This window comes from Vigna angularis, chromosome 3, assembly GCF_016808095.1.
Source record: "Vigna angularis cultivar LongXiaoDou No.4 chromosome 3, ASM1680809v1, whole genome shotgun sequence".
NCBI lineage: Eukaryota > Viridiplantae > Streptophyta > Magnoliopsida > Fabales > Fabaceae > Vigna > Vigna angularis.
Window position 1 is genome coordinate 41057666 of NC_068972.1, and position 19376 is coordinate 41077041.

Genomic DNA, 19376 nt, shown 5'->3' on the forward strand with positions numbered 1-19376 from the left:
AACAGTCACACACAACATGCAATTTAATTCCCTTATACATAGTCACTTAATACAACTTGTTACACTTTTAAACTTGACTCGTTCGGACTTAGAGTGATTGTTGAGCTATGGCGGGTTGTGCACTCGTGGTGGCTTCTACTGCTTTGCAAAGTCATTGCCAATGGGTTTCACCCTACCACACTCATGAGGTTAGTCCGTTATCACTCACCCTGGGTCATACTGGAAGCACCCAAGACTAGAACTTACTGCTACTCCTCACGACATAGATCGATCCTCTCTAAGTGAGAAGAAAGACTATTGGAGCTTCAAGATAACCCCCAAGACTGAGCTTCCATGATTCTAAACATACTAAGGGCACCACCATGGATCCCTTCCTTGAGGATCATGGAATTACATCCAATAACCACACTTATCATTTTCAATACCAACCACAACCTTTTTACTCGTACACTTTCAATTTAACCACAACACAACAATCATACATTGCCTTTCATTCATCACACACACTTAATTTAAACTAAAACAAATAGATAAAGAGTAGACTAGACTCAGAAGATTCGCTCAGCACACTCTATTCGCAAGGCGAGACAGGAGTTGCTTGCACGGCGACACCTTTCGCTATGCGAATTAACTCGCAGCAATACCAGACCTCAGGCCTCTCGCATAGCGCATCCGAGTCGCTATGCGAAAGCCTAGACAGAGACTACCCCTCCCAAAGACTCGCTATGCGCCCAAACTTGCCTTTCGAATTAAAACATTAGCAGTTCCAGACCATCACCAGTCGCATAGCGACAGGATTCGCTATGTGAATAACTAGTCAGAGAGCAGCACCCTCCAGTCATTCGCACAGCGCACCAGCTCGCACGACGAATGATTCAAACAAGGAGCACCCTCTAAAGGGACTTACTATGCGAGACCATTCGCATAGCGCGTCTGCATAATCTGCAGAACGCAAATTCTACAGAATTATGCACTCACACACCCTCTTACCATTTCTAGTCCTTTAGCCCAACTTCTAACACCCCTAATTCGTGTTTTATACTTAATTAAACTTATCTAGATGATCTTAACCCTCTTTACTACAAAGCTAGAGTGATTAGGACTCAAATTCAACTCTAAAACACCAATTTCCACAACTTATTGACCCAAATCCAATTCTACTACTATGCACCTATTTTTTACCAGTTTGATGACTCTAACAAGTCACAAATAACCTCCCTATACTGACCCAACAGATTACAAGAGCCCTAGATTCCTAACTCTCAATTTCACTATCTTACTTCCTCCAAAATGACTTAAAACACTACCAATTCACTGTGCTTTCTATATAAACAACATTATAACAGATTTCTCACCCTAAACACTATCAACATGATTAATTACAGAAGTTAGATACATCCAAAACAATTTACAAGCATCACACTCAGGTTCCACAAATCATACAGTCAACACATGCAACCCAATCTTCCCAAAACCAAAACAAAACACCAACAACATAGTAGTACAAGAACTCAGTATACATACACCACATGCGACTAATTTAATGAAGTATCCTAGCTCCCCTTACCTCAAAGCTGAATTGCCTAGCTCACAAAGACTCCTCAACAATACCTTGAGTTGTGAGAAACCTAAACAGCACCCAACAAACCACCACTGGGTGATCAAGAACAGCTCTTAGAGCTAGAGATTGACAGCAAAGTAGAGAAAACGTTTATAGTTACATGCAACTGGCAGAAACACATGTTCTAGGTTCCAAAACAGCAGAGGAAACAGGAAGAACTACTTACCAGTCAGAATGAAGAAAGTGATCGATCAGTTGTGGAGTCCTCTACGCTGCGGATACTTGGGCACCACCTGATCGGAAATCAAATGGCTCAGAGAGGAGGAATGGTAGAGAGAAGACAGAGAAAATCTGAAAAATGAGTTATAGAGAGATAGTAGAAGTAGGTTAATGAACCAGATTGTTCAAAAAATGTACTTATACTTAAAATCAGGTTCTATTAGTCTAATACACTAATCCACTCTCTTAATCTCAATTTTAGGTTCTCACAATTTTTTGATAAATTTTTAATTTTAAATTCTTATTTTATATATTTTAAATATTTATTGAATTAAATATATTTTTAATCTTAAATAATATAAAATTAAAATTTATCAATTTTTCAAACTTTAACATATATTAATCTCAAAACTTTACACATAAATAAATATAGGCAAACATTTAAATCAATTAATTTAAGATAATTATATTTATTTAATTTTAAAACATAACCAAACTATTTTAAAATTTAAGACAGAAAAGAATTTAATTTCAACTATAAATATATTTAATTTTTTAAATTGTGAATAATTATTTATCTATTTTAGGAATTTATTATACTTTAAACGTAGATAGACTATTATCGCATTTTGTAATAGGATCCGTTGGAATTATAAATACTTTATTTTATCATAATATTTGGTCTTAGGATTCGTTTCGTCTTAAAAAAAATTCGAACACCTTAGAAAAACATTTATTTTTATGTTTATTTTCTTTTAGTCTATATCCTTCCACACTAATTTTATTTTATATTTCTTTTAAATAAATAAAAAAATACACGCTCCCATCATGTATTAAACATCACAAATAGAAGTAAAACAAAACAAAAAAAGATCGCCATGCTTCATTTCACAAAGAAAAATAATTAGAAACGTATCTTAAAATTATAATTTAACTTTTTCAAATTATACACATTTTAAAGTTAACAAAAGAAAAACAAGCTTGGCTTAGCAATATCTTAATTTTATTCCGTGCATTTATTTGTTTATAATAAAAAACCTTGAATTAAAAATCTGACTTTTTTCAAACTAAAACAAATATATGAGCTGCTAAAATATGCCACGTAACTAAGTAATTCATTAAAATTAAATAAGTATGAACAAAATAAGATATTTTAATAAATATCTTTCCAAGTAGATAATACTACGTAAACCATTATGAGCAAATTAAACTTATTACATCCTTTTTTTCTAATATTCATATTAGAGAAATTCAACTTAACAAATTAAAACCACTGTGCCAGGTTATATTAGCCAATGTAAATCTCAAACACCGTTACATCCCAGACAGGCTTTGATTTCTCAACAACAATAATATCCAAGTTCTACAATTTTTCTTTTATTTGAAAATAAGTTCAATTTTAATATACATGTATAAATTTACTCTCTCAGCCAACTAAAAATTACTGAGATATAAAAAGACAAAAGTATTTATCCGTATGTGAAGTTATAATTAAATAACAGTATATTTTATATAAAATGTTCCAAATATTCAACGACTAACAGTGCCTAGAAACTTGGTTACTTTTGTTTCATATCAGACTGATTTTGGTGAAAATTATATAAAGAACAGACAGCAAGCAGATCCACATTGCCATTGCCAATTTTCCATTTGGCTCAACCTTACTTACAGAGGCAGTGAGAAAGTGAAGCTATAAGAAGAAGCAAGAGTAAATTTGAAAGCACCTTTGTGATTAAAGGGAAAATACTACTTAAAGAGTTGCTTTAGAAATATGACACACATAATATTTTAATCAAACAGTCCCCCTTCAGAACAGTTGAGAAAGACAACAAAACAACTCTGAAGCCATGGATATGGAAATATCTTTTGGGGCATTCCCCTATTATATGTTCTTGAATTCGGAAGGAAGGATCCACAAAGCATTCATTACACACTATATATTGCATACAGAATATGCAATACAAGCTGACATCTATACCGTCTTCAATGCTCTTCAATGCTAAAAGTAGGTACCTTCTGGGGGCTGGACAAGCTTCCGGTTATGAGGAGCTGCCATTTCCTTCTTCAGCTGGGTCAGTATGTCCTCCATGGTGTACTCTCTTTGCCAATTTGCAAGAAGACCAAACTTCTTTGGTTCAACCTGTTTCATGTACCAGTCTATTAATCTTGAGAAAGATTATCAGGTCAACAAATATGAGATCCATGCTTTCAAATAAAGGAAGAATGAAATATATTTGATTATTCCCTTATTCCCGAAAAACCCATATCAAACTTGATTAGATCTCCAATAGAAGAGATCTCAAGTTATTACAAATTGAAAAATTGAAGTAGAAAGACAGTTAACAAAACAGTTTAATTATCCCAGCAAGCGCTGCACAAAATATTTATACAGTGAATACATATGAAAGATTATAAATGATACCACTCCATTTTCATGATTAACACAAGTCATGTTGATCCGTGAATGAAATCGAACACTTGGGGGCTTTTCTGGGTAGTCTTTATCACAAAACAGCTTCAGTTGATAGATTCTTCCTTCATGTACAGTCTGACAGAGAAAAGGCAAATGAGAAGAACACAATTATAGGACCCGCAAGCAGCCTTTTAACTATAAACAAAATGAAAATATATATTATATAGAAAATATAAACTTATCGCAAACTTACATACCCAAGGTCCATACAGGCATAGAATAATACACAATGTTCATGTACAAATACATAAAAGTCGATACTGACAAGAATCAAACCAAATTCTTAATTTTGGACAGAAACCATGCTGGCATACATACTATGATCAGATACACTTGCATGAAGATTAATCTACAGAAGTGACAGAAATATTTACATTATGGGGGCCAATAACGGTGCCAGTCCAAGAGCGCATGTAAATGTCATCACCATCATCCATTCCATAGCTAACTGTGCCATCTCCAATACCTTTTTCTCCTCGTTCAAGCTCCTCCAGCAATCTGAAGTTCCTTGGAACTGCAAATAAATGTACAAATATTTAACAAAACATAAACATTTTCTATTTGAGCAACACAATGTAACTAGTCATTGTAGGATCCATTCTTTTGACAACAATATCTACACAAATTGATAAAATCCTTAAACCAAGAAAATGGTACCACACTTGAACCATAATTCATTCATTAACAGTGTTGACAATGATGGTAGAAAATTTCAGAATGCCAAAATTCTGCCATATAAAAAAGCCATTGCGACCATAGTGTCACAATTGCGGCTAATGGCAACAGCATTCATTACATGCCTCCCTTCACAAATTGCCTATGGTGGTTGGCAAAAGATATGCCATGGGACCACCACGTAACAGCACTTTTCATTGAACTATTTGACTGGTACAAAAAATAGAACAGTATATCTTCACAAGGCATTTGTTAGGACTTATGCACAACAGGAAGGTTTACACCCAAAAGACTAGTTCATTAGTTGGGAGAGGCCGAAGGCTCAAATACCACACCAAGTAATTCATCCTACTCAATGTGAGTCTACGTTTAAGGCCTTACCTATAAAGGTACTTTCACTCCCAGTGGTACCCTTTACTCCGAGCGTTATTCACTCATCAACCAGTGTTTGGTTTGACACCTTGATCCAGCACAGAAGTAGTTATTTCCCTAGCCCAACTCTCAATGAAAATACCAATTGTAAGGACTTAAGCAAAAGGGGAGAACCCCAATCAAAAATACTACTCCATTAGGTGGAAGACCTAATGTGGAACTCCTAACAGCATTTGACTAATCACCCGACATCATCCATAATGATACAACAAACACATCAACAACAAAAACAAAATCCTTATCCCACTACCAGCCAACATCACCATCCATGCACTTTCCAATGGAAGAGATCAGATACCAAATGCTGTGTAAGAATGCTTTAGGCACAAATACAAGTTCAGTTTCACAACTATATGCATGCTATGGACAGAAAACGTAGACAATCAACTTAGATCATCACTGTCAATCCCACTACTTAAATTGAAAAGGCATGCATTACACAGCATTGAAATTATGGACACATGCAGCTGCAATTGCTGAAGTAATACCTCGACATTACAGCTCAAATCACAGTCGCTTTTAAAACCTTCATAAAAGGTTCAACCACACATTCTGAATTATTTTTCCAGCTTGCGCCAAAGAAGAAATACTTCTAACAAGAGCCAGCGAACAACATTACCAACAAAACATACACATTTCCAAAACATGCATACAAATGCAAAAGACCTTATGCCCATGATTGACGACATAGAATAAAAGAAGAAGAAAAATTATTTAACATGATCACAAAAAACAAAAACACCAAAATCCATCCTTTATAGAACTAGGAAAGCAAAAACATTCGACCAAAAATTCCCAGGCAGGAAAGCGCAGCCAACGATCCAAAACTCCTCCGACAAAACACAAACAGAAAACCCCGAAAACAAACAAATAAATAAGAATTGAGAATATAAAAAAGCGAACAAGGAACGTTCTAGGTCAACGGCAAGACGAGGTAGGGGGAAAAATCCGATGACCAAGAAGAAAATTTTGGAAAAAAATAAGATGAAAGAGAAAAAGGGCGTAGATAAGGTAGAGAAAGAGCAGTGAGGGACTGACCCACGACACTGGATCCTCCTGAGCCAAGCGTCATGGATGGGTGGCAGAGGGTTTTGGCGAGATGGGGTTTGCAGATCTGATCGAAAGAATCGAAATTTGGAGACGGAAGAGGAACGCGGAGAGGAAGGAGAATCTGGGTGGGTGCGTGGTGGAGGCGATGATGAATGATGGAAGGGTGGGAAATGGGAATAAAGAAGGAAACGAGGGATTTTGTGGAAAGAAAGAACGATGTAAGATTTTCACAATGAATAATGACTGTTGGTCCCTTATTGTTTATTTGTGGACCAGAAGGGCCCGTTCTGTTTCGGCCCACTGGTTACCTGTTTCTAAATTTTCTATTTAATACAAAATTGTTGTATTATTGCATCTTGTCATTTTATTTAATACAAGTATTCAATGTGTTGTCGTGTTTTTAAATTAAATTGATAAATAATTAATTTTAAAAAAATATAAACATTACAAGATTGTCTTACTTTATTTACTGTAGTTTTTAAAAACAAAAATATCATGCAAAACATTGCTTTTGTTTTTTTGATATACTAAATTTTAGAAACTTTTCTATAACGACACTTCTATTTTTAAACATGTAAGATGTCTAGCCATTAATTACAATTATTAATGTATATCACGTAATTGTTTGTTTCACCCTGCCAATAATTATTCTAGTTTAACAAATTTGGTGAATTAAATTTTATGAGATTCTTTTTATTACTTTTTTTTTTAAATATTTTGAGATTAGTTTGATATAAAATTATCCAACTTGTTTAATAATCATAATATAATATCTTATGTAATGTAATATAATAGAAAAACATTGAAAGATTAAATTTTTTTAGATGTTTAGTAAATATCTTAATGATAATTGAATATATATAAACGGATTTTGATATTGATAGCGGTGATGATAGTAATATTGATAGTAATAAGAATGATAATATAATAATAATAATAATCACGATGATATAAAAAATTATGATATTAACATAATAATAATTGTAATTATTATTGTAATATTATACAGTAAATATGATATTAACATCATAATATTTAAGATAATAATAACGATGATAATAATAATAATTAAGGATAATGACGTAAGTATACAAAAAATTACTACACTAATCAAGGTGATAATTTCAACCATTTAATTGTAAGTATTAATATTTTAAGTTGAAATAATACTCTACCTTTGCATATTCCAAAAAAAAAAAGTTAATATTTAAAATTATTTATTCATCTTTTATAAAATTAGGTTCATGGACCATGATAGATCAATAGATTAAAAATACTAAGCAGATGTACTAAAATTGTGACTAGCTAATTAGCTCGCCTACCCCTTTTGATCCTCTTTATTTCAATACATGTATATATAATTTTTTAAAATTATATATAAAAGTTATTTTGTGTATGGAAACTTATCTTAGTAGTTATTACTGAGTTATTATTAGGATGATAACGGTCGGGTCGGGTACGGATAGTATCTATTTACAACCCGACCTGTCGGATAAAATCGTACCCGCTACCCGATCCGCTATCCGTCGGGTACCTGTTTAAAAAATATCCACGGGTTCCCGCGGATACCCGCAAAAAATAAAAAAAATATTTAATACATTTTAAAAATAAAATTTAAATAAAAATACAAATATATATATATATATAATATAAATTAAATTAAATGTAAATTAAAATTTAATTTTAATAAAATATAATTTTATTTTATTTTTAATTAAATTTAATTAAAAAATATATAAATTATTTATTTTTTAATTTTTTACAGGTAACGGGTACCTGCGGGACAGGTAGTACACTATCCGTACCCGACCCGTTTAGAAGCGGATATTAAAATATCCGCTACCCATTACCCGTGGGTAGTAAATATCCACGGATAGTTACTACCCGCCACAGATTTTACCCGCGGGTAAAATTGTAATCCCTAGTTATTATAAACAAATTTAACTTAAATAAAGGTATTTGCATGCAATGATAAGTTTTATTTTATGCAAGATTTTAGAAGTTTTTAACAAAATGATAAAGAGAGTATTCGTATTTGTAAAAATTTCCTTTTAATAGGTTTTTTTTCTTTAGTAAGAAACATTAATAACTCATACCTTTTTAGTGTGAGTTATCTTTGTAATCATACAAATAGTTATTATTGTTGTTATGGAAATGTTAAGTAAAAAATGCTTAAGAAGACAAAAAGTGACTTTGTAAAAGTTATCCTAAACTACTATTTTATTAATTAAAGACAATAGTTAAATATAATACGTAGAAAAACTAGGAGTGATATCATGAAATAGATATATATTATCTATTTTAAGGGTTATAAAAAAGATGAAAATGAATAATTTTATATATTTATTACAAATAGTATACAAGTAATTTAATGGATTACATGACTGATTAACGAATTTAAAATCAAGGTCTATAATTAAATATCCCGAACATAATAGATTTAAATTTGAGTCAAATTATAAATATTTATTAAAATATATTACCAGTCTTAAATTAAATAGCTATATAAAAACACATAAAAAAATTAAAAATAAATAAATTAAATATTCATACTTAAAAAAACTTTGAAAAGAATATCTAAAAAAGAAGAAGAAAGAAACACGACAAATGATTAAAAAAATATCAAACTCCAAAACTCATACCAGTAATATAAAATGAAAATGGACGGATGAGTTAAATTTTAGTGAGAATAAAATTTATTTATTTTTCTCTTCATACTTTGTGTTCACCAATGATCAATTACCCATAATATTTTATTGAATTATTAATATTTAATTAGTGACCAATGATCAATTACCAATAATATTTTGTTGAATTATTAATATTTAATTAGAGAATGAAGTATAAAAAGAAATTATATAAAAAATTATTTATGACAACATGCAATTTATATTTATATTTTATATTTTTAAATAATAATAAGATCATGTTTTATTTGTCTATGATTAAGCACTCAGTCATGTTAATATAAGACTTGTTCTTAGTCAAATATATGTTAGATTATTAAGTTGACATATACTCAACTCATCATTACTTGACCAACACAATATCACTAATGGACATATAAATAATACGTATTACGATGTACGTTAATTATGTTCATTAATTACTATATTTATTTTTGGTTAACGCATTAGGTTGACTTGGGCGTTACAGTGTTTTTTGTAAACACAATCCTTACTCAGTTAAAGGAGAACGAGTACTCAGAAGGAGGACGAGTACCTTGGAGATTGGAGGTTGGAAGTGTTGGGATGCCCTCGGAGTCTTTAGAAGATACACATTCTACTTTGTAAGAACAATTGACGTCCATCACGGGGACAACTTGTATTTTATGGAAAGAACTTTTATGGTGTCTACAAGAAATATGATGGTAGGAGGAAATGAAGCATGACCATCTTCGGCAGACATAATTACTATCTTATAAGCTTGGGTGAAGATGTAGTTGGAGTTCGTCGAGTTTAAAAAAGTAAGTGTTGAGGAAATGGACACCCTAAGGTAGGAGAAAAGAAGGTTCAAAACTGAAGGAACGGTTGGCAAGAGAAAGGATAAGGAAACCCTTAATAACATAAACTTGATGTAGAAAACCGCACATTGCATCGATCTTGCCTGTGAAAATGAAGATGAAAGCAAGTACAACCCTATTCCCAAGACACAACTCCTTGGCAGTAGGAGGGAGTCGTCAACACTCCTTCATAGATGACATCATTGATACCCCACTTCCTAAGCAGTGGAAGACTTTTACCTTGGACCAATATGATGGTATCACCAACTCATACGAGCACATGAGTGGTTCACCCATCTCTCTCTCTATTCCATCGATTGTTTCGATACTATGGCTTCATTTTTGACAACACATTTAGCCACAGGTCGACATCATCACCTTACCTTCATCGCCCTCCTCAATGTTAGGCAAGAAATAAGGGAATCCATGTGATCCTTTATTGGAAGGTTAAGTAAAGTAGCTTTAAAGATCAAGAACCTAAACCCCGAAGTGGTTATCCACTATATAACCATGACACTAAGGCTTGGTTCCTTTGCGAACGTATGACATCGGTTATAAGCATGGATGAGTTAAGGCAGCAAATCACCAAGTTAATGTGAGTAGAAGAAGTAAGAGAGTACTGAAACAAGATAAAAGTTGTGACCATGTCAAGTGAAAGGAAATATGTTGAACGAGACACACAAGAAAGGTAGCTCCCATCAAATGGAGTCCATACCTGCCCAATTCTTGCATTACACACTTCTAAGTGTTCTCAGGTATCGTATGTTACAAGAAACATTGCAAGTGAATCTCATATCACCATCCAGGAAATCACATAACCTACCGAACGCTAACATGAACAAATATTGTAAGTATCATCGCAACAATGGCCACACCATAGATGAATGCACTACGCTAAGGGATAAGGTTGAAGAGTTAGTTCGGGTCAGCCACGTTAAAGGGTTTGTAAGGCGCGACGATGAAGGAAGTTCACATTTTGGATACCGAAGACCTGATGACCAAAGAGAGAGTAGACGAGATAAAGAGAAGGAAAGAAAGAGAGAGAAAACAGCCCAACACGAAGACAAATGTTTCGATGCTAAACCCCATTTGAGGACTACAATCAATATTATATTTGGAAAGTTTGTGGATGATTGATCCTCATCCTCGACCAGAAAGAGGCATATAAGAATTGTGTAGTCAGTGAACATAGTATCTCAAAACTCTTAATGAAAAAGGATGTCATCTATTACGTTCATGAACCGAAACTTTCAATGGGAAGATTCGGATCAAGATGACCCTATGGTCACAACGGTAGAAGCGAAACACTTCGCTATCAAAAAGTTGGAGTTGCCATAAGAAACATTGACCCCTTATGATGAACCCGTGTGTAACTTTTTTAAAGAAAGGATGTCCATCAGATATTATATCGACCTCCATACACTTTTGGTGAAGGCAGTTTAACAAATACCATACCAATCTGGTACTTGGTCATAAACACAAGCACGTCCTATAACATCTCGTTGTGTTGGTCATCACTTAACTTGTTGGGTGTCGTGTCCATCCCTCGCCTTGCTATAAAGTTCACATTCTCATCAAGTGATATTATCATGGTCCATTGTGACTAAAAGACAGTCCGTGAGTGTTACATTGCAAGATTGCGGCTCCCAACTCTCTCTCTCTCAATACTAACAATGGAATACTTTTCATAGTCGAACCTTTCATACAATTCTCTTTCACCTATCTAGACGATCCTAGCCAAACCTTTCATACAATTTCCTGTCACCTACCTAAGCGTTCTTGATCTAACCTTTCATGTAGTTACTTACGACCTACCTGTGCAGACTTAGTTAAGCCTTTCAAGCAGTTTCCTATCATCTACCTAGGTGGTCCTAGTTGAACCTTTAACACAATATCCGAAGTTTAAAACTTTCATCTTGACATGACTAATCTAATGGCTTTAAGACAACCCCAACTATTCAAATGAAGTTGTGTTGCTGCAACATTTAGAAGTCAGAGCACACCCATCGTAAACTCATTAAAGGGTAATTGGATGTGAAGCTAAAGAAAAAAAATTATGTACACAAAAGTACTCCTCCTCGTACCCTTCTTGACCATGATAAACATTGCCTATGAAACTTATCCTTTTAAGCAACACCATGTCCTCCAACACTCCACTCTAAAACACATAAATATTATTCAACCAATAACTTTATATTATTGACCACCTAAATTTGGAACACTAACTTCTTAGTAAGGGATTTATTCACCCGTACCCCTCCCTTCTAGGTAGTCGAAACTTGACATGCTCTTCACCAGGATCTTTCATGTTCTCGATAATTATGTCCATCCCCATGGTCCAGGATGATGTCATGTCGGATGACACCGAGATCTGACTGCTACTACTATTTGATTTCTCCCCGTAACCCATATTTGACCCACTATAAGACATACTTTTTGGTAGTCAGCTCTTTAAATGATTAACTCTTCTCACAAGATATCAACAACACAATAATTTATCGGAAAACTTGGTACTCAAATGTGACAAATGAGACCCCTGTTTATAAGAATACTCATGACCTTTAACCTTCCCACCCCTTTCGTTAACCATTAGATCTTTCTAGATCTGAAGGCTAAGGGTTGCGACTTTGCCCCTTCTAAGTATTACATCATTTCGTGTGCAAAACAACAGTCTCACGCCTCTTCATCTCCCTTATAATGTTATATGTGATACTTCATCATTACAACCTTTTTATCGTTACATTTCCCAAGACTGTGAGGCTATTATACCTATAGGGTTACATAGCCAAAGTGTGTAAAGGTTGGGGGTCTAGTGTATTGTATATGACTGAGTACCTTTCGGTCATATTAGTATAAGACTTGTTCATGGTCGAATACATGTCAGACTACTATGTTGACATGTACTCAACGCATCCATACTCGATTAACACGACATCAAACAAACTATCCAATCACAATGATCCATGACTAACCGCAATAATTCATAAGTTAACAAATAATTGGATCAATGATTCCAAGGTCATCCAAGTAAAAACCCGTTAATAGTAATATAAATAACATATATTATAATATATATTAATTACATTCTTTAATTGCTATATTTATTCTTTAATTACTATATTTATTGATGACTGTCTAGGCTAATTTGAGCATAAAAGAATTTTTTGCAACCACAAATCTCTATCCAACTAAAGAAAAACATTACTTAACAAAAAAAGTACCTTAAAAATTAAAGTAATACCCTAAAAATCTTTACACAATACATTTTACAATGTTCTTACTATTTATTTATAGCATGGATTGAAAAAATAACCTACTTTAATCAAATATATAATAATGACTTAACGAAAAATATATTTATTAAACATAACTTCTTCACACATAGCCAATGCTTTTAATTTTCCATTAACACAAAATACTGTTACTACATTGTTTAGTAGTAATTATCCCATAGCCCATTAAAGTTCTACTCAATAAAAGCAATGTCATTCATATATTCATCTCTATTTGATGATACCATGTTGTAGTTACAATGAACATTAGTATTTAAAATTTGAGGATCAACACATATCTTATTATTACTCAATTTGTTTTTTTTTTCTAACTTTCTGACTATAACAATTAGTTATCTACATTTTCTATTAGATTAAGCAGGAACAGTTTTAAAGATGTTAAAACGATATATAAGTTAACGAAAATGAATTATTGGCAATATAAACTAGTTTTACATTTTTTATTGGTTAAAAGAATCCTTTATATTTTTATTTTAAAATATAAGGACTAATGAAAGAGAATTAGATAAAAATAAACACCAATAATAATATATTTTCTGAAAAACCAATTTATATTTCTTTTTTCTATTTTATATTTAATTTAAATTTTTTTATAGATTGCTATCTCATTTTTGTGTAAGCCAAACCTACACTGACTTTAATTTGGCTTATTTGTGATTCCTTTTCTTAAAATTAGAAACTGAATACAACAATTTCTTTTTTATAAAATTTCTTAAAAGATGAGCACAAATTATTTTTTAGAAGAAATAATAAAAATAAGAAAATTTTAAAGAAGCTACTTAAAGATTTGTTTTCTAGATTCCAATACAAATCATGTCTGACACATATTTCATAATTTTTTTCTTCCTCTATTTTATTTTATTTTTGGAAGATTTTCCTCAATTATCTGTCTATTTAGTTTCTGGAACATAGCCTTAAAATTATTTATTTATTATTTACTTGTTTTTAGTTCTATATGATAATAGAATTAAAATTCTTATTTTAAAACAATAGCATGGTACAATACACTGATCGGTACTCAACATTTATTATTTTTAGTTTTATTTAAAATAAAAATTTTCAGAGAGAAATAGCATATATAATCAATATATTTTATTACAAAAATCTTAAATTTAAAAAGAAAAACAATAAATTATTTTCTTAAAACTCTATCATTGTTCGTTGTTCATTAATAATAAAATCATGGGAAAACAAAGGGTTATTTTCATACGCTTGTGTTCTGAGTTTCTAGGTTATGACAACATTCTCACTATTCAAAATCACTATCATTCTCAACACCTTTTAGATCCCACGCAGGGAGTTTCAAAGAAGAACGAAGCATAGACCCAACGGCACTCTGGTGCTTCTAGAGGGTTCCTTTCGTCACTGTTCTGCCACACCCTTTCAGGCTTTTCGTCGTGGTACTGAACCTTGAATCATTTCTGTCTTTTGGTTAGGGTTTGTTTATACTCGTTAGTGGTGCGTTGTACGTGTTTGATGAAATTCCTGTTCCATTTCAAGATCATGCTATTTACTGTGTTAATGTGGTCTTTTAATTTGTAAAGTTGCAGATGTCACTTTATATTGGTAATCTGTCAGAGGATTCTCGAAGAGATGAACTTGAACGTGTATTCCGTCAATTTGGACAATGTAATGTTCAGTTGAAAAGAGATGGATATGGCTTTGTAGTATTTGATTTCCCTCCTAATGCGGAAAAGGCTCTGAGAGCACTGAAAGGTAAAAGTATATGTGGGGAGTTGTTGACAGTAACGTGGTCCAACAAACAGCCTAGCACACATTTTTCTAGAATTTCTAGGGGTGGCAGAAGAAATGCGAATGAGTTTAGAAGGAAAACGGGTTTCAGGGGATGGTCGAATCAAAAGATGGGAAGGGCAAATTCTGTGGTTACACCTGATGAGGAGAGGGGATATCGTCGTGATGATTTTAAAGATTATATTGGGGAGGAAAAGGATTATGATGGAGACTCTCCTGATGAAGGGGGTGGAGTTATTCCCAAAACGGAGGAAAATGATAGATGGGGTGAGCCAGTTCACGACCTGGTTGACAACGGGAATGAAAATGCGATAGAGTTTGATCGTTATGAGCCTTATCAGGGCCATGATAGGAAGTATGAGAATGAAGATTATCATGTTGGTTACTCTGGTGGTTCTCCTGAAGTCAATTCCCCAGAGAATGTGACCAGAGCACATATTGTTGAGGGTACCACAAATCGTCCAAATGGCTCAAAATTCCATCAGACTTGTTTTAGATGTGGTGATCCAGGTCATAAAATGCGAAATTGTCCGAAAGAACATTCTTCACAGTGGAGATACAATAGGTTGGGTGTTCGGCAAAATAGTAGAATAGACAAGAGCCATGAAGATGTGAATAAATTTGGATATGGGATGAGGCTGCAGTCTACTGAGGAGGCTTTGCGAATGAGACACCAGAGAGGTGGGAGGCGGTTATCTGTAAGCAGAGAAACATATAGGCATCAAAGAAAGGAATACGGGGAAAAAAAGAGAAGCAGAAATGAAATGGAGTTGCCTAAAAGGTCTAAAGCAAAGATACGCAAGAGGTCAGTCTCGTCCTCTTTTTCATCTGATTTCTCTGAATCTCGCTCTCTTTCAAATTCTCAATCTTCCAAGTCATTGCAAAAGTCTAGTTCCCGTTCTAGATCAAGACCAGTGTCTTCTAGATCACATTCTTCATCATCAAAATTAAGGTCTTTATCCGTATCACTCAGTTCGCCTTCATCATCTCCAATTAAAACACGGTCAAATTCAAAAAGCTCACCCATTAATGGTACAGCTGTTGAAACTGTGGATCACTTACCTGCACAGGGGCAGACAATTGGTGGCAATAAAATGGAATTGGAGAATTCAAAATCCAAGGACACATGTGTTGATGTAAATGGAAAAGCTGCAGCAGTTTATGACACAGTTGTGAATGACGTGGAAAAGAACCAATTTGTACAGGAGGATAATCATGAAAATCATGTCTTCTTAAAACCATCTGACAGAGTTACAGATCTAAATGAACCACCTGTTGAGAATTTATCTCCATTTATAGTAAAAGGGACAAAGGGTCTTAGTCATACCGGAAAACACGTATTGAATCCTGCTCCTGAAACTAATGTCAATCTCCATTCTGATATTTCAACCATTGTATCTATGGAGGAGATGCACATGGTTCTTAATAATTATGGCTTGGAACTCCCAAAAGACGATGAAAACAATTTAACAGTTGATGCCTTCTTTGGTTGTGCTCGGTTATGGCCTTGGCATCTTGTTTATTACCGTAAGTTGAAGAAAGGCCCAATCTCAACTGAGAACTATGCCAGACGGGTTGCTCAGAATCAGGAATTCGGCATTATAGATAAGTATATAAGAAGCAGTAGCGGATGGGGAGAGTTTGGTTTTCAGAACTCGTAATTATTCTTTATTGTTCATACTGCTAAGATGATGATGCCCTTTAGATTCATTCTCAGGGAGCTACATGTTTTATATTGCCTTCTAGAAGGCTCGCAATGGAATTTAGATGTGGTTACTAACTGCTAAAAAGGTAATATGCAAACCATACTGTAGCTCATTGTATTACTTTGCTTGCCTTAATGCTTATGTCTTGTATTTTGTTTGTCACACTCTTCATATTATTTTCCACAATTGTTATCAATGCTTGATAGCTGTTGGTTATCTCTCCACAACTACAATTTTTTTTACTCGTCCAATGTTCCACTAGAGAGACATAATGCATAACAGGATAATCATTATTATGCATAAATTAATGACATTTCCGAAATTAAAATTGAAGAAAGATCTCTTAAGTCTGAACGTAACACAAACAAAAAAAGAGAAAAACGTAACAAATGCTGTAAAAAAGGGATATACCTCTCTCACTCTTTGATCGTGGATAGAACCTAAATAAGAAGGAAGTTGATCGTGAAATTAGATTGACACTTTGTTGAAAAGCTGGAACACTGATGTTTATGACAACAAGAGATGGTTTAATGTAGATCGTAAACAAATAATATTGAGTATATTATTGATTCAAAAAGGATGATATTTGGTTAGTCGAATTGATATAAGTGTGACATATTTTACTTTGGGCACAGGCAAATAAAAATATGTAAAGAAAATCATATAATGTATAATGTGTCATTGATGAATTTACCGAACAAGCTTTTAGAAAGTAATGGTTTCCATCGGCTGAGGGTGAGAAGGTCTAGAGTTAGAGGTTGAAAAGAAGATCGCTGTCATTATGCACTTACTGGGAAGAGGTCTATTGTGTCATGAGAAGATGACTGCTGTGCATGAAGTTCGCAAAGGATAAAGACAATAAATTAATTAATCCGACCTTAGTTTATATTGGTTTTGTTGGTGGGTTATGTGGAACTGTACAAAATTATTGTTGAATATGATAGTTATATTTTTCCTAATAGCAAAATGAAAGTTAATGTGTTATTCTTACGTGGCCTGTATCAAATGGGTAACTTCTTTTATTGTCACTCTTGATCAGGAAAGTCTATTAGACTGAGATTTAGTTTTCCTGAAATTTCCCAACTTGTCAGATAATTGTCTTCCTTAATTACTTGATAAGTCATATTTGTCAGTTGCTATTTTCCATCATATGAAAAAAGTTACATTCTTTATAGAACTGTGATTGCATATTGATCCCCTTATAAATTTTTTCAATTGCATGGATGAGTTATATTCACTGTTTTTTTTTTCATTCTTCTAGGGTTGCACAAGGGAGCGGCGGGACTAGGGTGGAGTTTTTCTCTTCATTCTGCAGTATACAGATAGCAAATTGTGGAGAGACATCGAGTTTTTGAAGAAAGTAGTTGTTCAACTCTTGTTTGTTAATCTTTTTGAAACATTTTGAATATTTTGGCAGCTAGAATCTAAAACTCACTTTTAAGAAAGTGATTGATGATACATTTGTATCATTTCCTATGATGGTTTATAGGTTACATGTATTAAAATCTGGATTCATGCTTGCGATAGGGAAAAATGATTAGATTGTTCTACACTGCAGCTAATGCTAATGTTATAACACAATTAATTTTTGTTAATTTATTCTGTTAATTGTAATTTGAATGTGTTATTCAACACTATGTATTTGTTAGTTTTTACACCTTTGAAAAAAAAATCGAAGTCACTGTTTTCCTGAGATCAAACATATAACTATTTTAAGATTGGCATACTCTTAAATTGGTTTGGTGTTTTTTTTTATTGTTCAGGGGTGCGCTTTTATTCATACGAGGCTACAGTTTGCGTGCATTCACATTTTCTTTCACAGAATGTGATTATTTTTCATTATATCAGTGTAAAAGATGAAAAGATGGTAAAATAAAAAGAAGTGATAGAAAATTTAAAGCAGACATGTCTAATGGTGTGTTTCTATAGCTACTGAAATCAACTTAGGTTCTCAAAACCACGGTTAAGAATTTAAAAGGTAGGATTAAATTTGTGTTTGCTTTTGACTTGGAATTAGAATTAATGGAGGAAAAATTTACTATGATCAAAACAGAGGATAACAGTGAAGATTTAGAAATAGGAGAATTAGAAAATATTTTATAAATAATAATCAAATTATTTATCATTAAAATATCAAATTATAAATAAAATTTCATTTAAACGAGTGTCATTTTTATAAAAATCTTTATTTTTCTATAATTTTTTTTAAAACTCTTCCTCTTCTACCTTAGGACAGCTTGTATATTTGATTAGACTTATGAATAAAGTAAGTTTTTTTTTTTGTTATTTTTCTTTAGTCAACTTTTGATCATGTTGCATGTAAGTTTTAAGAGGTTTGTATGTAACTATAGATAGCTCAACTTGATTATTTATTCTTTTGTTATATTATGAGGGTATGTTCAGATCATTAATTCAAATCTTCTTTGTGTAGTAAGAGATATTTGAGGAGTTTGTTTGTGTGTGGAGTTCCTATGAGAGATGATTTTTCTTTTAAGATAAAGGGAACTTGTTTATTTATAGTGATTGATTTCTAAATTGATTGTTTGATTATGATGATGAAATTGAAAATTGCTAATATATTTATTTGAATGGGTGATTTGATTGAACTAAAAATTGTGTTTGGTGAACTAATATTATCTAATTTGCTCTATTTGAGGCTTATTTTAAACTAAAACATGATATTTTGAATTAAAACATGATTCACAAGGTTTGA

At 32.9% G+C, this 19376-nt stretch overlaps 2 protein-coding genes across 4 annotated transcripts; one reads left to right on the top strand and one right to left on the bottom strand.

Moving 5' to 3' along the window:
* Positions 1 to 3489: 3489 nt before the first annotated feature.
* Positions 3490 to 6639, bottom strand: LOC108322741 (ubiquitin-conjugating enzyme E2 variant 1D). 2 transcript variants are annotated; one of them, XM_052874401.1, is made up of 5 exons: positions 6399 to 6536; positions 5310 to 5388; positions 4628 to 4767; positions 4203 to 4328; positions 3490 to 3920 (listed from the first exon to the last, which is right to left on the bottom strand). In XM_052874401.1, the coding sequence occupies exons 3-5, from the start codon at positions 4688 to 4690 to the stop codon at positions 3780 to 3782; spliced, it is 330 nt and encodes a 109-aa protein (XP_052730361.1). In that variant the 5' UTR covers positions 4691 to 4767; positions 5310 to 5388; positions 6399 to 6536; the 3' UTR covers positions 3490 to 3779. The 2 variants fall into 2 exon arrangements, with proteins under 2 accessions (XP_052730361.1, XP_017410444.1); XM_017554955.2 differs by lacking the exon at positions 5310 to 5388 and having other exon boundaries at positions 6399 to 6639.
* Positions 6640 to 14403: 7764 nt separating this feature from the next.
* On the top strand, positions 14404 to 18258 carry LOC108322734 (uncharacterized). 2 transcript variants are annotated; one of them, XM_017554948.2, is made up of 3 exons: positions 14404 to 14605; positions 14750 to 16748; positions 17925 to 18258. In XM_017554948.2, the coding sequence occupies exon 2, from the start codon at positions 14756 to 14758 to the stop codon at positions 16616 to 16618; it is 1863 nt and encodes a 620-aa protein (XP_017410437.1). In that variant the 5' UTR covers positions 14404 to 14605; positions 14750 to 14755; the 3' UTR covers positions 16619 to 16748; positions 17925 to 18258. The 2 variants fall into 2 exon arrangements, with proteins under 2 accessions (XP_017410437.1, XP_017410438.1); XM_017554949.2 differs by having other exon boundaries at positions 14756 to 16748.
* Positions 18259 to 19376: the final 1118 nt, after the last annotated feature.

What these genes read in the sequence shown, in the direction of transcription:
- LOC108322734 (XM_017554948.2), top strand. Translation starts at nt 14,756, where the DNA reads ATGTCACTTTATATTGGTAATCTGTCAGAGGATTCTCGAAGAGATGAA.
- LOC108322741 (XM_017554955.2), bottom strand. Translation starts at nt 6,432, where the DNA reads ATGACGCTTGGCTCAGGAGGATCCAGTGTCGTGG. An exon ending in AGGAGGATCCAGTGTCGTGG is followed by an intron (nt 4,768 to 6,398) that starts GTCAGTCCCTCA and finishes ATTTATTTGCAG; the next exon opens with TTCCAAGGAACTTCAGATTG. An exon ending in CCGTTATTGGCCCCCATAAT is followed by an intron (nt 4,329 to 4,627) that starts GTAAATATTTCT and finishes TTTCTCTGTCAG; the next exon opens with ACTGTACATGAAGGAAGAAT.